Source organism: Balaenoptera acutorostrata, chromosome 19, assembly GCF_949987535.1.
Source record: "Balaenoptera acutorostrata chromosome 19, mBalAcu1.1, whole genome shotgun sequence".
Classification (NCBI taxonomy): domain Eukaryota; kingdom Metazoa; phylum Chordata; class Mammalia; order Artiodactyla; family Balaenopteridae; genus Balaenoptera; species Balaenoptera acutorostrata.
The window spans coordinates 58,705,339-58,722,484 of NC_080082.1; the positions used below are offsets into that span (position 1 = coordinate 58,705,339).

Here is a 17,146-nt window from a genome sequence, read left to right on the forward strand (position 1 = left end):
GGAAAAGATTTGACTTTCCTTTGAACTTCACAAAACCACAAAACAACAGCGTCAGCCCAGTAAGAGATGGTATCGACCCCTCAGCCAAGTCCTGGGGACTTGGTGGTGGAGGGAGGGGAAGCTCATGTCCCAGCCATTCACTCCAGCCATCTGTTGCCACCCAGACACAAGGACCCGGCATTGTCAGACTGATGGGGTTTTTTTCAAGAGAAGCCAGAAATCCCGATTTTAATGTGAAAATCTGGTTTTTAAAGGCCAGCAACCAATTCCTTTTTTTTTTTTTTTAAGAAAACATAAAGCAGTTCAATAAAATACAAAATGATGGGGGGACGGGGGCTGTCCCTTGGTGACTTCCAAATTACAGGCTCTTGGAGGTTGTCCTCTGCAACCCTTAGATTAGGGAGAATTGTCAGGGAAGTTCTGTGCCAAGATAAGAATCTTCGAGATTTTTTTTCCTCCAAAACCTCTTCCCTGGTGGAGTCATGAGGAGTCAGGGTGCAGCTCAGTCTCAGGAAGCCCAGTTTCTCATCTTCCTACTCTTCCCAGGCCTGGATCGCCTGCGGATGGTAGATGGGATAAAGCAGAAGCAGAGAGAGGGGCCAGGGTGCTGGGTGGACCCCACAAACACCAGAAGAGAGGGCAAGGAGTAGCAAAAGAGAGGCGTCGTTTTCCTCAGTTTATTTCAAGAGAACAAAGAATCAACCATCAATTCTGTACAAAAACGTGGCCATAGAGCCACGGTGACCCTTGGGCCAACCCCCTTCCCATGCGCCCCTAAATTGCCAAAAAACAAGGACAAGACCAAAAAACCCAAACTCTGGAAAAAATTATTATGAAAAACCAGGGGGGAACTTCCCTCCCCTCTTCCCTCTCCCCAATGCAGAAGTTTGGGGTGGGGGGAAGGGGGGTTGTGTCCATGGCAACGCTGGGAGGTCTGGCAGGTGGGTGTCGGCAGATTTAGTGTTTGGCAACCAGTGGGGCTGAGGGGTTAGGATCCAGAAGGAAGCCAAGGGGCTCGGGGGAGGGAAAAGATCTCCAACCCCGCCGTGCCCCACAGGACACCCGAAAACAGTTTATAAAAATTAGGGCCAGAGAGTAGAAAAGAAAGGAGTCATCAGAATCAAAACCTAAATAGTGGAAAGATTTTTTTTTTTTCTTCTCTAAAAGGCAAAAAAACTACAAACAGCCCAGGTCCTGAGCTCCCCCAAGACTTGGGTCCTCCACTGCCCCCTGAAACTCGGCAGGAGCAGGGCTGGGGAGTACCGAGAGGTGGGTTCTTAAAAAAGTTCCCCTGGATGGGAAGGCTCTTCATCTTTCGTCGCCTTCCTCTGCCTCTCACAGCTGCCCCGGAGAGGGATGGCGAGGACCAGGGCTATGCCGGCAAACTCAGCTTCTTCCCCTTGAGGACTAGGAGGAGAGAAAGGGGGGCGGGCATGACCAAGGGGTCCCTCGCGGAGGGGACAGCCTCCCATGCCCACAGCAGGGGCTTGGATGCTGGGCTGGGCAGAGATGCAGGAGGGGCAGCCCCAGGACTCCGGATTATCAGCTGGGGGTGGGGCCGGGGACCAGGCTCCTGGCCTAAGGGCTGAGCCATGGAGAAGGCCCCATTCCTCCTAATGCTGGCTGCTCCTCTTCCATCCTGGAAGGGCTGGAGGCCTTGGCTCTCGGGGCGCCCTGGGGTCAGAAGGCCTGGCAGGGCTGGCTGGGCGAGACCACCCGCTTCTGCCCTCCCAGCCTTAATCCTCAGGGGGCGTGGCTGCCTTCAGGCCTCTGTCCTCCTGTCTCCTCTTCCCTTCACACTGACTGACTCTGAACTTCTAAGGTCTTTGCTTTAATCATCATCTCTAAAAGGCCTCCCCCGACCACACCCCCTCCATGTAAAGTAACCCCCTCACCCTCCACCATTGTTCACCAACACATCCCTGGTTTCTTTCTGTCATTGCCCTTCTCACTGTTTGCAATCATCTCTCTTGTTTATTCACCATCTCCCCCGACTACAATACAAAGGGAGGGGAGGGCCTTGTCCATCTTTTCTCCTAAGGTTGTATCCCCAGAGCCTAGCCCCGGCCAGGGACACAGAAAGTGCTCCATAAATTTGTTGGTTGAATGAATGAATGAATCTTGGTGGGCCTGCGTCCCTGAGGGTAAGGACAGAGGTCCATCAGCAGAGAGGAGGCCCTCCCTTCTCTGAGCGCTGCTGGGGGCCTGGGAGGTGGGAATTCTGCATCTGTTACGGGTGTGAGACTGAAAGACTTTGGATCTGGAAACTTGGGGCAGGAGGAGGGCTTAGGACACATTCCAAGAGAGGAAAAGTCAGAGGCCACCCCTGCCCCTCTCTTTGTCCTATCTTCCCTCGAGGGATACAGGGCTGGGGAGATGAAGCTGGGGCCCCAGGGAGGGTGGGAGCTGGGGAAGGAGCAGGTTCCCTACCAGCCGGCCCCCCACGCTGGCTACCTTTGGTGATGTAGAGGTAGAAGAAATCACAGTAGAGGACCGTCTGGACCAGGCCCGCCACGATGGCGATGAGGTCGAAGAAGCCTTCGAAGTGGTAGCGCCAGATCCAGTTGAAGAGATAGAGCGTGCGGTAGACACCCAGCGCAAACAAGTAGTGGCTGGTGATGGTCTCCGCCTCGCCCGTCTTGCTCACCATGAACAGCTGCGGCAGGATGGCCACGGACTCCAGGTAGATGGAGAAGGTCCAGAGGATCTGCGGGGAGGCCGGGGCGTGGGAGCAGAGGGCAGGACGAGGCGGGAGGGGACAGGGCAGAAGAGAAGGGTGAGGATGGCAGACATTGTGGTTACAGGCGCAGTGATGTTGGAGAGTGGGTGACAGGTACCACGACGCCTGCCGGGCACTCACTGTGTGCCAGACACCGCTTTCCTGCCCCACCTGTATTCTCTCGTTTAATCCCCACGATGACCCCATGAGGGAGGTACTATTATCAGCATCCCCTTCTCTTTTTTTGTTGTTTTTTTGTTTTTTGGTTGTGCTGCAAGGCTTGAGGGATCTTAGTTCCCCGACCAGGGAGGGAACCTGGGCCTCGGCAGTGAAAACACCAAGTCCTAACCACTGGACCACCAGAGAATTCCCAGCATCCCCTTCTACCGATGAGGAAACTGAGGCCCAGAGAGAGTAAGAGACTTGCCCAGGACGTGGCTAGGAAGCGGCAGAGCTGGGATTCGAACCAAGGGTTCTGAGCCCGTGTGAGTGAGCACTTTGCGATTATGCCTCTCCCAAGGGCGGCCCAGGTTGGGATCTCGGCTGTGAGATGTCCCTTCTATGAGATCCTGGGCAAGAGATCCAGATTCTCGGAGCCTCTGCTTCCTCATCTCTAAAATGGGGATGATTTTGGGAATTCCTTGCGGTCCAGTGGTGAGGGCTCCGTATTTCCACTGCTGAGGGCCTGGGTTCAATCCCTGTTTGGGGAACTAAGATCCCACAAACCACGTGGCACAGCCAAAAAAAAAAAAAAAAAAAAGGGGGGGATGATTTTCCTGCCCTGGTAGGGGCAACATTCAATGTGCAATCTTTAGAGACATAAATCAGACTGTGTCACTCCCTGGCTTAAAACCCTCTTGTAGGGCTTCCCTGGTGGCGCAGTGGTTGAGAGTCTGCCTGCCAGTGCAGGGGACACGGGTTCGAGCCCTGGTCCGGGAGGATCCCACATGCCGCAGAGTAACTGGGCCTGTGAGCCACAACTACTGAGCCTGCACGTCTGGAGCCTGTGCTCCGCAACAAGAGAGGCCGCGACAGTGAGAGGCCCGCACACCGCGATGAAGAGTGGCCCCCGCTTGCCGCAACTAGAGAAAGCCCTCGCACAGAAATGAAGACCCAATGCAGCCAAAAATAAATATAAAAATAAATTAATTAATTAAAAAAAAAAGACCTAAAGAAGAAATACATGGCGAATATCTTTAAAAGCAAAAAAACCCTCTTGTAGCTACTTCTTATCACATCCAGAATAAAACCCAAGTTCCTAACCTTGGCCTTCAAGGCCCTCCTCGATCCAGCTTCATCTTCTACTCCCTCCCCTCGCCCTCCAGGCTACAACTACCTGGGCCTTCCATCTGGTCCTCCAACACACCATGCTCCTTCCTGCCCCAGGGCCTTTGCACTTGCTGTTCCTTCAGCTCTTCCCCCAGACAGTCACATTCTGCCTCTTCCACCTGCTTCCAACCTCAGCTCATCAGTCGCCTCCTGAGAGAGGTCCTCCCTGACCATCCTTCCCCCTGGATGGTCACATCCCCTGTCTTATCTTCTTCCTGGCAGCTCTGACCAGACTGTGAGCTCCATGAGGCCCAGGAGCCTACATCTTGGGCACCCTGTGGGCCCAGCACCTGGCACAGTGCCTGGCATATATTTGATGCCTGGATGAATGCGTGAGCGATTGGAAGCAAGGTCCCCAAGTGCTTGTCACAGGCCACCATTTAGGGAGCAGCAACAAGCATCATTCGTGAGCAGGACAGGGCATCACAGGAGGGAGAGACGAAGAGATGGCAGACAGCTGTCGGCCCCTTTTCAGTCCTCAGCTCCCTGAAAGTCCCACCTGGGGTGACTGGTGATCTGTAGACCCACCGAAACCTCCGCTCAGACAACAAAGCCAGCTGGCAGGTGTGGTTCCTCCTGGGTTGTTTTGGTTTGTGGGAAGGAAGTGGGGACCATCAGCACGTATTCCTAAGAACTGACGTTTATATAGCATTTACTACATCCAAGGCACTGTTCTATGCACCTTACGGGTATTAACTGGCTTATGCCTTAACCCTATGAGGTAAGTCCTATTGTTATCCCCCTTATACAGATGAGGAGACTGAGGCCCACGGGATCAGTAACTTGTCCAAGGCCACACAGCTAAGATGCGGGTGGAAACAGATTCCTACCCAGGCAGCTAGACTTCAGGGCTTGTTCCCATAATTACTCAGAATCCACCAGCGAGGTTCTTAGTATATCAGGTTAGTTGAGGCTCTCGGGAAACATACCCATTAAATTGATACATACCGATTGTTAGCCTTGGGGAGTAAAATCATGATGTAAGAGGAGAGAGAAGGTCTGTTGCATTTTACTTTATCTATTTGTGACGTCTGAATTTTTAAAGAATTGTTTCCTTCTATGATTAAAAAATAATTTTTCAGCATGCACCTATTGATAGCATGGGCTTTGAAAGCAGGCAGACCTGGGTTCAAATTCTGTGAGGTCTCCCCTCTGAGCCTCACCTTAGTCCTCCAAGAAATAGGGATGAGGATGTCCACTTCCCCAGGAGGCCGAGGGATCAGACGGGATGATGACGGATTTGGAATGGCCAGCTCAGAGCAGGACACACAATCGGTGCCAATACTTTGCACAAGTGACCTCCCCCCACCCTCTGAATGAGGGAACCACACAAGCTGGAGTCAAGAAGCCTGGGTCCTGGTCCGGCCTCCTCCACCTGGAGCAAGCCCCACTGCCTTCCCCCAGCCTCAGTCTCCCCATCTGCAAAATGGGCCCAGCTCAGTGGGTGCTCCATGCAAGGTGATGCTGATGATAAATTTGCAAAGTCCAGGCCCTGCAGCCAAGCTTGGGGTTCCTGCCACAGTGCAGTGCAGCCTCCCTCTGACATTTCTGGGACCCCTGGGTCAAAGTCACCCTCAGTCAGATTTGTCTAGCCTGCAGCGTGCTTTTAGAAATAGATCTGGAACCTGTAGCCAAAATTGTAAAGTGAGATCCCTCAGGAAAACTCCTGAATTGTGGCTGAATTGTGTTGAAAACATCATCACATCTGGCTGCTCAGGGGCGGCTTGCAGAATCTTAGTTCCCCGACCAGGGATCGAACCTGTGCCCCCTGCCTTGGAAGTGTGGAGTCTTAATCACTGGACTGCCAGGGAAGTCCCAGGGCCAGCTTCTTACAAGGCAGGAGTTAGTGGTCCTGGGGGAGGAAAGACTGCTCTGAATTTGATTCCTGCCAGCCCCAGGAGGCAGATCGCAGATTTAGCAAAGGCCCTCTCAAAATTCCTCCCAGGAATTTGTACAGGTCCCACCAAAATGCCATGCAATAAAAACTATGACAGCTAACGTTTAGGAGTAAAAGGATCCACATGGTCCTAAACACTGCAGGCACCGAACAAACATGGACCGCACTTCCTACCTACTGCCAGACACTGTGCTTTACCAATATTAACCCCCATCAAAACCTATGAAGTAGGAACTGATTATCCCCATTTCACAGACAAGAAAACTGAGGCACAGAGAAATTACATGACTTGCCCAAAGTCTCACAGCTGCTAAGTGGGCTTCAAATCCCTGTTCTCTGGTTCTAGCGTCTCTGTGTCTAACCACTAGGTGATGCTGTCTAATCTCAGTAAATCCTCACAATGACCTGATCTCGACTTTACAAATAGGGAAACTGAGGCACAGAAAGGTCAAGTTCCATGCCCAAGGTCAACTGCTGTTCTCCCACAGCCCACCCCACCACTACAGACCCTGCAGGTGGCCTACCTCTAGAGGGGTAAAGTCATGGTTGACCAAGAATGCCAGGATGGCCGTGGGAACAACGAGGAACTCGACTCGGAACGTGTCGTGGTTCCCATCGTAAGTGGCTTTGAACTTGCTGTAAATCATCCAGACCGTGGTGAAAGAACAGGCGATGTAGACCACCTGTCGAAGGGGAGGATGAGGAGGGTGCTTCAGCTCCAAGCACAGGGTCCGAGCCCCCAGTAGACTTAGACCCAGTCCCTCCCCACCTCAGACCCAGGAGTCCAGGCCCCCAGCCTCTCCACCCTCAGGCTTAGCAGTCTGGACCCCTAGCCCCCTCCTCCCTCAGACCCAAAAGTCTGGGACCCACATTCCCTCCTCCCTCGGACCCTCCCCGGCTCCCCCCTCAGGAGGGCCCTGCAGGTTAGGAAAAGCCTTTACCTTCATGCACGTGTTGTAGAGTGAGATGTAGTTGGTGAAAAGGTCCAGGTAGCGCGCAGTGAACACCACAGCAAACAGGACCTGGCTCTTCCCCGAAATCCCTGTGGTCCAGAGAAATGGGGATGGGGGAGGCTGGAGGTGAGCTGCACGGCCAATAAATAGAGGCCCAGGGCCCCGGGCGAGCCAGAGGGGCTCTGGAGTGCAGCTGTCCCTGGAGGCCTCCCCAGCCGCCGGCCTAAGCAGGGCCCTTTCCCACGGCCCACAGCCAGGGGGCAGCCCGGCCCCAAAGCTACTCCAGCCCGAGGCTCTGTCCCAGGCTAGGCCTCGTGGCCCCCTCCGGCCCCCGCAGGGTCCTCCCACAGTCCGGATCCAAGGTGGAGCCTCGGGAGGACCCCACTTGACCTCAGCCCTCCGGAACAGGTCGCCTACCTCCCGCTCCCTTTCTGGCGGCCACAGTCCACGTCACCAACTCCCAGCCGCCTCCCTGCCTGCCACAGCTCCCTGTTCCCAGCCCTGGGAACCCTAAGGCCACCCAGATAGGGACCGGGGGAGGCTGAATTGGGTTCCTGGAGCCACCCCCACCAAACTGGATGCATCCCCAGTTTGGGGAAAGGAGCTGACCCCCTGGTGACCCCGGACCTGGAAGGCGGATCCCCAGCAAGCAGTGGCGGGGAGGGACCCGTCCCCCTATGCCTCCAAACCCTTCCCCGAGTCCTGGAATGTCTCCCGCACTCTCCCCCCTTCTCCGGCCCCGGTGGGCGTCTCACCGGCACACGAGCGGGACTTCCAGATTTTGAGCAGTAGCAAGATGATGGCTAGGAGGTGGGAGAGGTCTCCCAGGAATCGGAAGAGATTCATGGTTGAGGGGATCTGGCAGGGCTGGGCTGGAGGGAGTCAGGCTGGAGGGGGGCTGCCCCTCGGGGCTGCTGTTCTGGCCGGGCGGCTGGGCTGGGGGGCGGGAGAGGTGCCCTCGGGTGGGCTCCGCTCCGGGGAGGGGGCTCTGGGCGGGGGCGCCGAGGCCGGAGCTGGTGGCCGAGCCAGAGCTAGGAAGAGGGAGGCGGGCGGGAGGGGGAGGAGTCCGGGCGGGAGGCTCCGCCCCAGAGGGCGGAGTCCCGGCTCTCCGGCGCCCCCTACCTCGCACCTCCCCGCTTGCAGAGTTGGCGCCGAGTTTACCCCGGCAAGGCCGCCTCCTAGGAACTTGCGGGGTCGCTGGGATCGGAAACTCGCAAATCCGGCACCAGTTCCCCCAAAGCAGTCTGTGCCTCTGTAAAGGTTGCAGCCCAGCCGCACAGATTCTGCCCTTGACAGCGATTCGGGAGGCAGGTCTCTGAGCTTTAAAAATCCTAGACAGGGACCCAGAGGTTGGCTTTTCGGGGGCCTCCAGCTCCAATCCACTCAAAAGACAAGAGAGCAGCCCCCAGTCCCTCTCTCAGACTCAGAAGTCTGGGTCCCCAGCACCTTCATCCCCCAGGACCCAGGAGTCCAGGACCCCAGCCCCTCCTCCCTCAGACCCAAGAGTCTAGCCCCCCTTCCTTGGGACTTAGGGTCCCACCCAACAGTCTTGTGTCTCAAGCATCCTAGACCCAGGAATCTCGATGCACAATCCCTTCCTCCCTCTGGGATCCACAAATTCAGGTGCCCAGTCTCTTCTTTTTCAGAAATGTAAGGCTTCACTCCTGCTCTCCCAGACCCTGGAGTCAGCAGCCCACAGCTCTGGCTCCAGCCCCTCCTCCGGAGCTGCCCCCTCACAGGCACACATACACACTCTCAGGAGCCCAGGTGTCCTGCGCCACACTCCACCACAGCGCTTTATAGAAGCGCTGGGCCTAGCCTCTCTAGCAGGAAGGGCAGGAGCTGGACAGCTGGCCTTGAGGGCCAGGAACAGGCTGTGTCTGGGGTGGGGAACAGGCTGTGTCTAGGAGGGGACACACGCTACTTTCCTCCTGGATGTCTGAGTATCCACGGGTGATGGACGTCAGGGTCCATCAATAAAAGAAGGGGTACAGAGGTATTAGTTTCCTCAGATTGCCGGATGGATTGGGTGCCTGAGGGTGACATCCATCAGTCTTGGATTTGTGGGCCGCTGAGGGTGGTTTGTGTTAAGGGGTCAGTTTGTCTGAGTGCCTAAAAGGGACTCAGGCCTGGAGGAGGGGGCCCAGATTACTGGGTAGCAGTGGAGAAGGGAGCTAGGGGCTTGGACTCCTGGGTCTGAAGGAGGAGGGGACTGGGGGCCTGGACTCCTGGGTCCTGGAGGAGAAGGGGGCTGGGGACTTGAATTTCTGGGTCTGAGGGAGGAGGGGGCTGGGAGCCTGGACTCCTGGCTTCATGATGGAGACCTAGTTTGCAGGCCTGGCCTTCTGGGGCAATAGAAGCCAAACGATGGGTCCTAGCATGGCGGAGAACCAAGTCTGGGAATGGCCTCCTGCTTCACAAGCTTCAAAGTGGGGAGGGGGCCGAGGGCGGCAGCCCCTGGGATCTGGAGTCCAGGTCCCAATCTGATGTCTCAGTGCCGGGGCCTGAGTCCCTGCCTGCTCCCCACCCCTTCCTCCCCGTTTTATTTGCAGCCCCTCACTCTCTTGTCCCAGGAGGAAGGCAGAGGCTGGGAGCTGGGGAGGGGGTGGCCCCCTCCCCCAGCCCTGGCAGGAGGAGGGGTCCCCAGGGAGGCCAAGAGGGGGGGCTGTGGGTCTCCCGGCAGGGGCGGACGGGGACTGAATGTTAATCACATCCCGAGCGAGCGTGTGTGTGTGAGAACAGAGCGAGTGTGCGAATCCCTCCCGCTCCAGCTCCTCCGAGCTGTGGCCGCCGCCCTCCGCCCACAGCCTCCCACGGCCACCGGTGCCCAGCTGGGGGGGTGTCGGCCCGGGTGGGTCCGCCCGGCCCCCAGGGATCTCTCGTGCATCTACCATCTGCCCGGTGAGGATCTGTGTGTCCGGGTGTCTGGGGCTGGGCTGCTGGAGGGGGGGGTGTGTCTGTAAGGGCTGCGGCGGTTGAGGGAGGGAGGGAGGGGTCTGTCCGTCTCGACCCTGAGCCACCTGCCTGGGTGTCGCGGGCCCCCCAGTTTCCTCCCTCCGAGCCCCCCCCCCCCAAACCCGGATGGATGGTGTGTACCTGGGCTCTGTGCCTCCTGCCTGCGTCCGGCCGGGCTTCTGGCGTCCCCGGCTGCCTGTGTCCTCCTGTCTGTCCGAACAGCCCCTGACGGCAGTGGCAGCCCGGCCCCATCAGACCCCCGTGTGTGTGTGTGTGTGTGTGTGTGTGTGTGTCTCCCTCCTCAAGCTCCGGGGGTGTTGAGGGGAATCCCAGGGAAGTGAGGTGGTGCATGTGTGTATGCTGTGTGTTTCTGCCTGTATTTAAGAGTGGGGGAACGGGGTGGGGGTCGTCTGGAGGTGGCCAAGCGAGGAAGGGGCGAGCAGTCCCCCCGACAAGCAGTCTTTCGCCCCTCAGGCACACACACACACAAGCCACCAGCTTCAGAGGTGACCCAGACAGACAGACAGACAGACACAGAAGCGGGAGGGGGGAGCGCTAAGGGCACGGGGGTGGGGGGGTGGGGGGGATGCGAATGAGCCAGGGAGAGGCGGGACCGGACACATGGACGGGGGGGAGGAGCCGGGGCTGAAGCGGCAGAGGGGGGCACCCCGGGTGGGCGGAGGGGGGATCCCCACGGGGTCGGGGCAGCGAGAGGACACCCCGACAGCCTCCGCAATGTCCGGGGCCCAACTTCCAGCGCAACATGTGTAGCAGCGTCCTCGCCTAGTCTGAGTGGCCGCAACCTTGGGGGACAGACAGGGCAGGACGGACCGAAGAAGAGGAGGGAGAGCCGGAGCCAGGGACGGGCAGGAGGTCCCCGCCACCGCCGCCGCCCCAGGGCCTGCCCCCCACCCCACCTCCTCCGCGGCTCCCTGAGCCCTCCGCCGAATCTTCGGGTCGCTGGACTCCGGTTCCGTTCCTGGCACCCTCGCAATACCCCCCACAGAACAGGGTCATGAAAAGGTAAGGCTGGGGTAGGGGATGCAGGGGTGGGGGTGGGAACGCGGACCCCCAGATCTAGGACAGGGAAAGTTGGCCAGGGGCCTCCGGGAAGGACGGGGATTGAACGGGAAACAGGGGTCTCTGGGGGACTCTCTGCCCCCTATCTCCTTCTCCCTCTCTGAGCCCTTTTTCCCAGGTCTCTACACCTCAGGTCTCCTAACCCCCCATTTCTGACACTTTGATCCCTCTCCCCAGCCCCATGCACCTGACGCCCCATTTCCCTCTCTATCCCCCATCTCTCCATCTCACCTTCCCTCTGCCCCCCCCACCCCCTGCCCGCATCAGTCTCCCCCCTCTCTCCTCTCCATCTCCCCTCCCTCCTCGGCTGTGAGTCTGCTATTAATACCTCTGCCAAGGACCTTGAGAGCATCCAGGCCCTGGCACCCCTCGCCCCAAGCTACCATCCCTTCCTCAAGGTTCTGGAATACCCTTCTAGCCTCTTCCAAGCACCAGGATTAGGGTGGGGAGAGAACAGGGCTGGAGGGGGGGAACGGGACGCCGTCTGCAGCACGACGCGAAGGTGGGGGGGCGGGCTGTTGATCGAAGTGGCCTCTCCTCTCTTCTGTGATGGATGGGGGGGAGTGATGGAGACAGGGACACACCAGGAATCTCTGCACCCTCCTCCTCCTCAGCTGAGGGACAGGCTGTACTGTGCATAGGACCTGAGTGGGGTGACTCCGGGCAACTGGAGCTGGGGGGTGCCCAGGATGCTGGGACAAATGGGGCTTGAGACCAAAAAGGGTCGTTTAAGGGAGGAGAGGGCTATGGGCCTGGATTCCTGAGTCCTAGGCATAAAGGAGGCTGGGCAGCCGGATTCCTGAGTAGGGGGCAGGAGTGAGCCGGGACTCCTGCATCCTGGGAAAGGATGGAACTGAGCACCAGGACTCCTGGGTCCTGGGGAAGGAGGGGGCCCAACAGCCAGGACTCCCGAGTCTATGGGAGAAGTTGGAGGATAGGGCTTCTGTGTCTGAGGAGAAGGGGGCTGGGGGCGCAGTATCCTGAGCCCCTGATGGGGAGGGGATGGTGGTCTGGACTCTTTGGCCCGCTGGGGATGGAAGTGGGGACAGAGACTCATGAGTAGGTGGAGATTGGAGGCCCGGACAATGTGATCCCTGGGAGTGTAGGTTTGGGGGGTTGGAATGCCAGAGTCCCTCAGTGGCTGGGGATACTGCTTCTCTATCTGTCCCTGGAGGGGTGGGAGACTGCCCTCCCAAATCCCTCACAGGAGAGAACTGGGCATCCAGCCTCCTAAGAAGGGTGGGGCTGGAGCTGCCTTCTTGGGCTTCAGCAGGAAGTAGGACCCCGGGGTCCCCAAGGCCAGAGGCCAGGCAGGGGTGAGTCTGAGAGAGGCAGAGGAGGGGCTGAAGGGGTGAGCAGCCACCAGGAAGGGAGGGGAGAGCGTGTGTTATCCTGGGGTGGGGGTGGGGGCGCCAGGCCACAGCTGTGGGTTATTTTGGGGCAGAGGGGGGCTATTCTGAGCACTGATTGAGCCAGCTGCTTGGGGAAGGGCAGCGGAGAGGAGGGGCGAGGGGGAGCCAGGATTTGGGCATGCTGGGAGCCCCTGCCCCCATCCCTAGGGAGACAGTGGCCCAGGGTCCCTGGGAAGGCTGGAAGGGTGTGGGGGGTGAGGCCTCTAGGCAGCGGAAGGGGTGTGGGCCTTTCCCCTACCCTAGCTGTCTGTGGGGTGGATAGAGGCCTGCGCTACCATGGCAACCGGATAGGAGCCTGATTGACAGTCAAGAGTGAACCCTTCCTTGTCTGGACCCTCACCCCTTCGAGAAGCCCCTTCTATAGGCTCTAAATCCTGAGAACCAGGAGTTCAGGCCCCCAGTGCCCTCCTCCCTCAGATCCAGGAGCCAGGCGTCTGGGCTCCCAGCCTGACCACCCCAGGCAGCTAGTATTCAACAGGAACACAGGAAGAGACGCTGTATTGCCTCTCATTTACTAAATTGCTCTGGGCTGGGAGCCAGGGACCCCCGCTCCCCCCAGCTCTCCACAGCTGTGCCCCCCAACCCCGCAGCTCAGACTGGCCCATGACTCTTTCTAGCTCTCACTGAGAATGGGGGGACAGGGACAGGAATACGGGGCCAAAAATGGGTTGGGGGTTGTGCTCAAATGGAGGGGTAAGGTCGTGGGGGGCATATTCTCTCCGCAGGATGCCCCACTAATTTCTTTTTCTCTCTCTTTCTCTCCCCCCACACACCTGACCCCTTTTCCCTTTCTCTTTTTTTGTTCCCCTTCACTTTTTCTTCCTTTTATTTTTGATCCCTCCTGCCACTCGCCTTCCTGGCCTTCCTTTCATGTCTGTGCTGGGCACCTCCCTGGTGGGGGTCTTGCTCTTTGCCTCGCTATTTCTGTCTTCCTGTGTTTTCTGTCTGCTCTGCCTGCCTCCTCCCTCAATCTCTGATTTTGCCTGTTTCTCCATCTCTTGTGTGCATGTCTCTTGGTGGCTGTGGGGTCTCTGTCTCCATCTCCCTGGGTTTCTTTCCATCTTCCTCTCTCTGTCCAACTTTCTCGTTCCTCTTATGTCTCCCACCTTCCTTCATCTATCTCTGCATCTCTCCTGCCTCTCATTCCCTCCCTATATCTGTCACTCCGCCTTATCTCTCTCTGCCTCTGTTTCTCTGAGCCTTTCTATCCCTGTCTGTTTCTCCTTCCATCTCCCTCCTTCTCCCCATCACTCTCTCTCCCTGACCATCTCTCTGTGACTGTTTTCATCTCTTCCTATCTTCCTGGGTCTCTCTCTGCTCCTGTTCTGATCCCATCTCTGTGGGTCTGTTTCCCATCTGTCCTGTCTCATTGTCCTCCCCCTTCCTACCTTGTCTATCTCTTCTCCCTACCACTGTATCTTCTCTGTCCCCATTACCCACCTCCACTCTCCCTGTCTGTCTCTCCCTTTGCCTCTGTATCTCTCCCTTTGCCTCTGTATCTCTCCCTTTGCCTCTGTATCTCTCTCTCTGTCACCCCAACCTTTCTCACGTCTATCTCTGAGTCCTTCTCTCCTTGTATCTCCCCTTCTCCGTGTATCTCTTCCTATACCTTGTCTCCCTGTCTCTGTCTTTCCATCTCTGTGTCTCTCATTCGTGTCTCTCTCTGCTCCCCGTGTCTCCCCGTCTCTGCGTCCCACCCTCCTCCGTGTCCCTCCCCGCGTGCTTGCGCGCTTAGAGGCCGCCCGGCAGGGCCCGCAGGCGATGCGCGGCGCCGGTGGCCCCCGCGGCCCTCGGGGCCCCGCTAAGATGCTGCTGCTGCTGGCGCTGGCCTGCGCCAGCCCGTTCCCGGAGGAGGTGCCGGGGCCGGGCGGGGCCGGCGGGCCTGGCGGGGGCCCCGGCGGGGCGCGACCTCTCAACGTGGCGCTCGTGTTCTCGGGGCCCGCGTACGCGACCGAGGCGGCGCGACTGGGCCCGGCCGTGGCGGCGGCCGTGCGCAGCCCGGGCCTGGACGTGCGGCCGGTGGCGCTGGTGCTCAACGGCTCGGACCCACGCAGCCTCGTGCTGCAGCTCTGCGACCTGCTGTCGGGGCTGAGGGTGCACGGCGTCGTCTTCGAGGACGACTCGCGCGCGCCCGCCGTCGCGCCCATCCTTGACTTCCTGTCGGCGCAGACCTCGCTGCCCATCGTGGCCGTGCACGGCGGCGCCGCGCTCGTGCTCACGCCCAAGGTGCGCGCAACCCGCGGGCGGGGCGGGGGCCAGAGGCTGAGGGGCGGAGCCGGGGCCCGTCGTGGGTGGGCGGGGTTGTAAGGGGGCGGGGCCAGCCCTGAGGGCCAGCATCGGGGATGCGGTGGGGACACTTGTAAGGGTCAGGTCTAAGTAAGAGGCGGAGCTGACTTGGAGGGGCGTGGTCTATAGGAGGAACGGAGTGTGCCGGGGAATCATCTAGAAGCAGGGTCTGGGGTGATCAGGCTATGGGAAGAGTTGAGAGGCTGCGAGAGAGGTGAATCAGGGGAGGGGGTGGGATCTGGGGAAGAGGCGGGGCCGGCCAGTGAGGGGCGGGGACTGGGAACGAGAAGGGACACGCCTGAGATGGCAAGGTCGGAGTGAGGGGTGGGCTCTGGGATCTGCGAGGGGGAGTCAGTTAAAAAGGAATGGGGTTCAGAAAGGGGTGAGGGCTGGAGAGGAGGCGGGAGCCAGGAAGGCAGGAACAGGGACCAGGAAAGAGGGGTATCAGGTACTGAGGGAAAGGGAGGTCCCCGGCCAGCTGAGCATGGGGTCTAAAGGTCAACGAAGGAGGACAGAACCATCTGGTGAAAGGACGAGTATGAGAAAGAGAGGTGTCCTAAGTGAGAGGGCGAGGGAGGGGTAGAACCATGCAGCTAGGAAGTGGGGAGAGGCCAGTCAAGGAAGGGGTGAGTCAGGGAAGGGGCGGGGCTAGCCAGTGAGGGGGGAGGCCAGGGAGGACAGGACCCCTGCTCTGTACTAAAGGGGCGGAGTCTAGAGAGGAAGACGGTCTGGGAGTGGGCGTACCCAACTGTAAGGCTTGGAAAGCAAGAATCCAGGGGGTGGTCCTGGAAAGATGAAGGCCCCCCAAAGAGGTAGGCTCAGCCAATGAGAGGTCAAAGCCAGGAGCCTACAGGGAAGGCGGGGGCAGAGGCTGGAGCTGGCTGTGGCCTGGAGAGAGGCCTGCCTCCCGCGGGCACAGGAGGGGCCAGCTGGAGTGGACTTCTGGTAGGGAAGGGCAGAATTTGAACAAGCCTTGTGTGCGGACTCAGAAGTGGTCAGCTAAGAGGAGGTGCCTGAGAAGGGGCGGGGCCTATTCAGAGGTGGAGCCAGTGTAACTTAGAAGTGGGACTCGCCTGAGGATGGGGCCACCTGAGTGGGTGGAGCCTAAGTCTCCACCAATTCCCTGCTGTGGGGGCCGGCGGCTTTGTGACTAGGTCACTATTGGAGGCTGGGACTCGTAGTTCTCTCGTGTCCAGAGCACTCTGGGAAAGAGCTCTGTCCAACTTTCTTCTTCTCTTTGGCATGGGGTTGTCCAAAGATTTGAAGGCAGATCATCTGCGAGATGAACTTATTACTTCCTGGCTGCCACCTCCTTGGCATACGGAGAGACGTGGTCCCTCGTACCTCCATTGCTGCTTAGAAATGTGTGCCCCTCTGTTTCACTGTCTGCTGGGTGCACACCCGTTGCCTTCTGGGAAATGTAGTCCCTTTAGTGTTTCCGAATGGAAGAAAGAGTAGTCCTCACAGCTGCATCTGTGCCCCCATTGAATACTAGGAATGTGGTCCCCTGAGCACACCTCCACCTGCCAAGGGTGAGGGCCTCTCAGTGCTCTCACGGCATTCTGGGAGGCCTCATCCCCTCAGGACAACAGCCCTAACCGGTGCACATTTAACCGCAGGCACATGCCTAGGGAGAAAGTACACTTGCTTGTCTCATCGCATTACTGGAAGATTTATTGGCTGATTCTGTGCCAGGGCTGTTTTAGGTTCTGGGGAATACAGCTATGAAAGGTTAAAAAAAAAAAAAAAAAGACAAGGTCCCTGCTTTTACAGAGCTTGCATTTCTAATGGGGAGACAGAAAAAACAAATAACAGAGAGTAAAATCTGTCCTGAAGGAGAGGTAATGACCGAGGACATGGCTTCAATAGATGGTGGTCAGGGGAGGCCTCCCCAAGGAGGTAAAACTGAGCTGGACCTGAGGACTGAGGAGGGGAGGAGCTGGGGGGAAAAGTGTCCCCGAGAAAGGTGACAGTGAAGGGCAAAGCCCCTGAGGCCAGAAGGAACTTGAGGTGTCTGAGGAAGAGCAAAGAGGTTGGGGTGATGGGAGATGAGGTCAGAGAGGCGACAGGGACCAGGTCATGTGGGGCCTTGTGGGCCACAGCGAGGACTTTGGCTTTGATTCTGATGTAGAATTATTGGAAGGTTTTCAACCAAGAAGGGAGGCAATCCAATTACTATTTTGAAAAGATCACTCTGGCTGCTGTCTGGAGAATGGAAGGTGCGAGAAAGGAAGTCGAGATGGGTTAGGAAGCTGTTGTCGTCTAGGCAAGAGAGTGGTAACAATGAGGGCCGTGACAGGGCCCGTAGTGAGGATTGAACAGCTGAGGTCATGTTTTGAACAGAGAGCCGAGAAGACTTGGAGATGGTCTGGATATGGGCCCGAGGGCTGTCCAATAGAATTCTCTGCAATGATGAAGGTGGTCTTCATCTGCTCTGTCACATATGATAGCCACAGCCATGTGTAGCTGTTGAGCACTTGACGTGTGGTTAGTGCAACCAGGGAACTAAGTTTTA

The 17,146-nt window shown here is 58.1% G+C and overlaps 2 protein-coding genes across 2 annotated transcripts in view; one reads left to right on the forward strand and one right to left on the reverse strand.

The window, feature by feature from the left end:
• Positions 1 to 663: 663 nt before the first annotated feature.
• KDELR1 (KDEL endoplasmic reticulum protein retention receptor 1) lies at positions 664 to 7,926 on the reverse strand. Its single transcript, XM_007168218.2, has 5 exons — positions 7,654 to 7,926; positions 6,887 to 6,987; positions 6,470 to 6,628; positions 2,455 to 2,707; positions 664 to 1,407 (listed from the first exon to the last, which is right to left on the reverse strand). Exons 1-5 carry the CDS (start codon positions 7,742 to 7,744, stop codon positions 1,373 to 1,375), a joined length of 639 nt encoding a protein of 212 aa, XP_007168280.2. The 5' UTR covers positions 7,745 to 7,926; the 3' UTR covers positions 664 to 1,372.
• Positions 7,927 to 10,607: 2,681 nt separating this feature from the next.
• The window catches only part of GRIN2D (glutamate ionotropic receptor NMDA type subunit 2D), a 32,446-nt gene continuing 25,907 nt past the window's right edge, over positions 10,608 to 17,146 (forward strand). The window contains exons 1-2 of the mRNA XM_057534392.1: positions 10,608 to 10,876; positions 14,081 to 14,571. Coding sequence (XP_057390375.1) covers positions 14,107 to 14,571 — 465 coding nt within the window. The 5' untranslated portion in view covers positions 10,608 to 10,876; positions 14,081 to 14,106. The remainder of the gene's footprint in view (positions 10,877 to 14,080; positions 14,572 to 17,146) is intronic.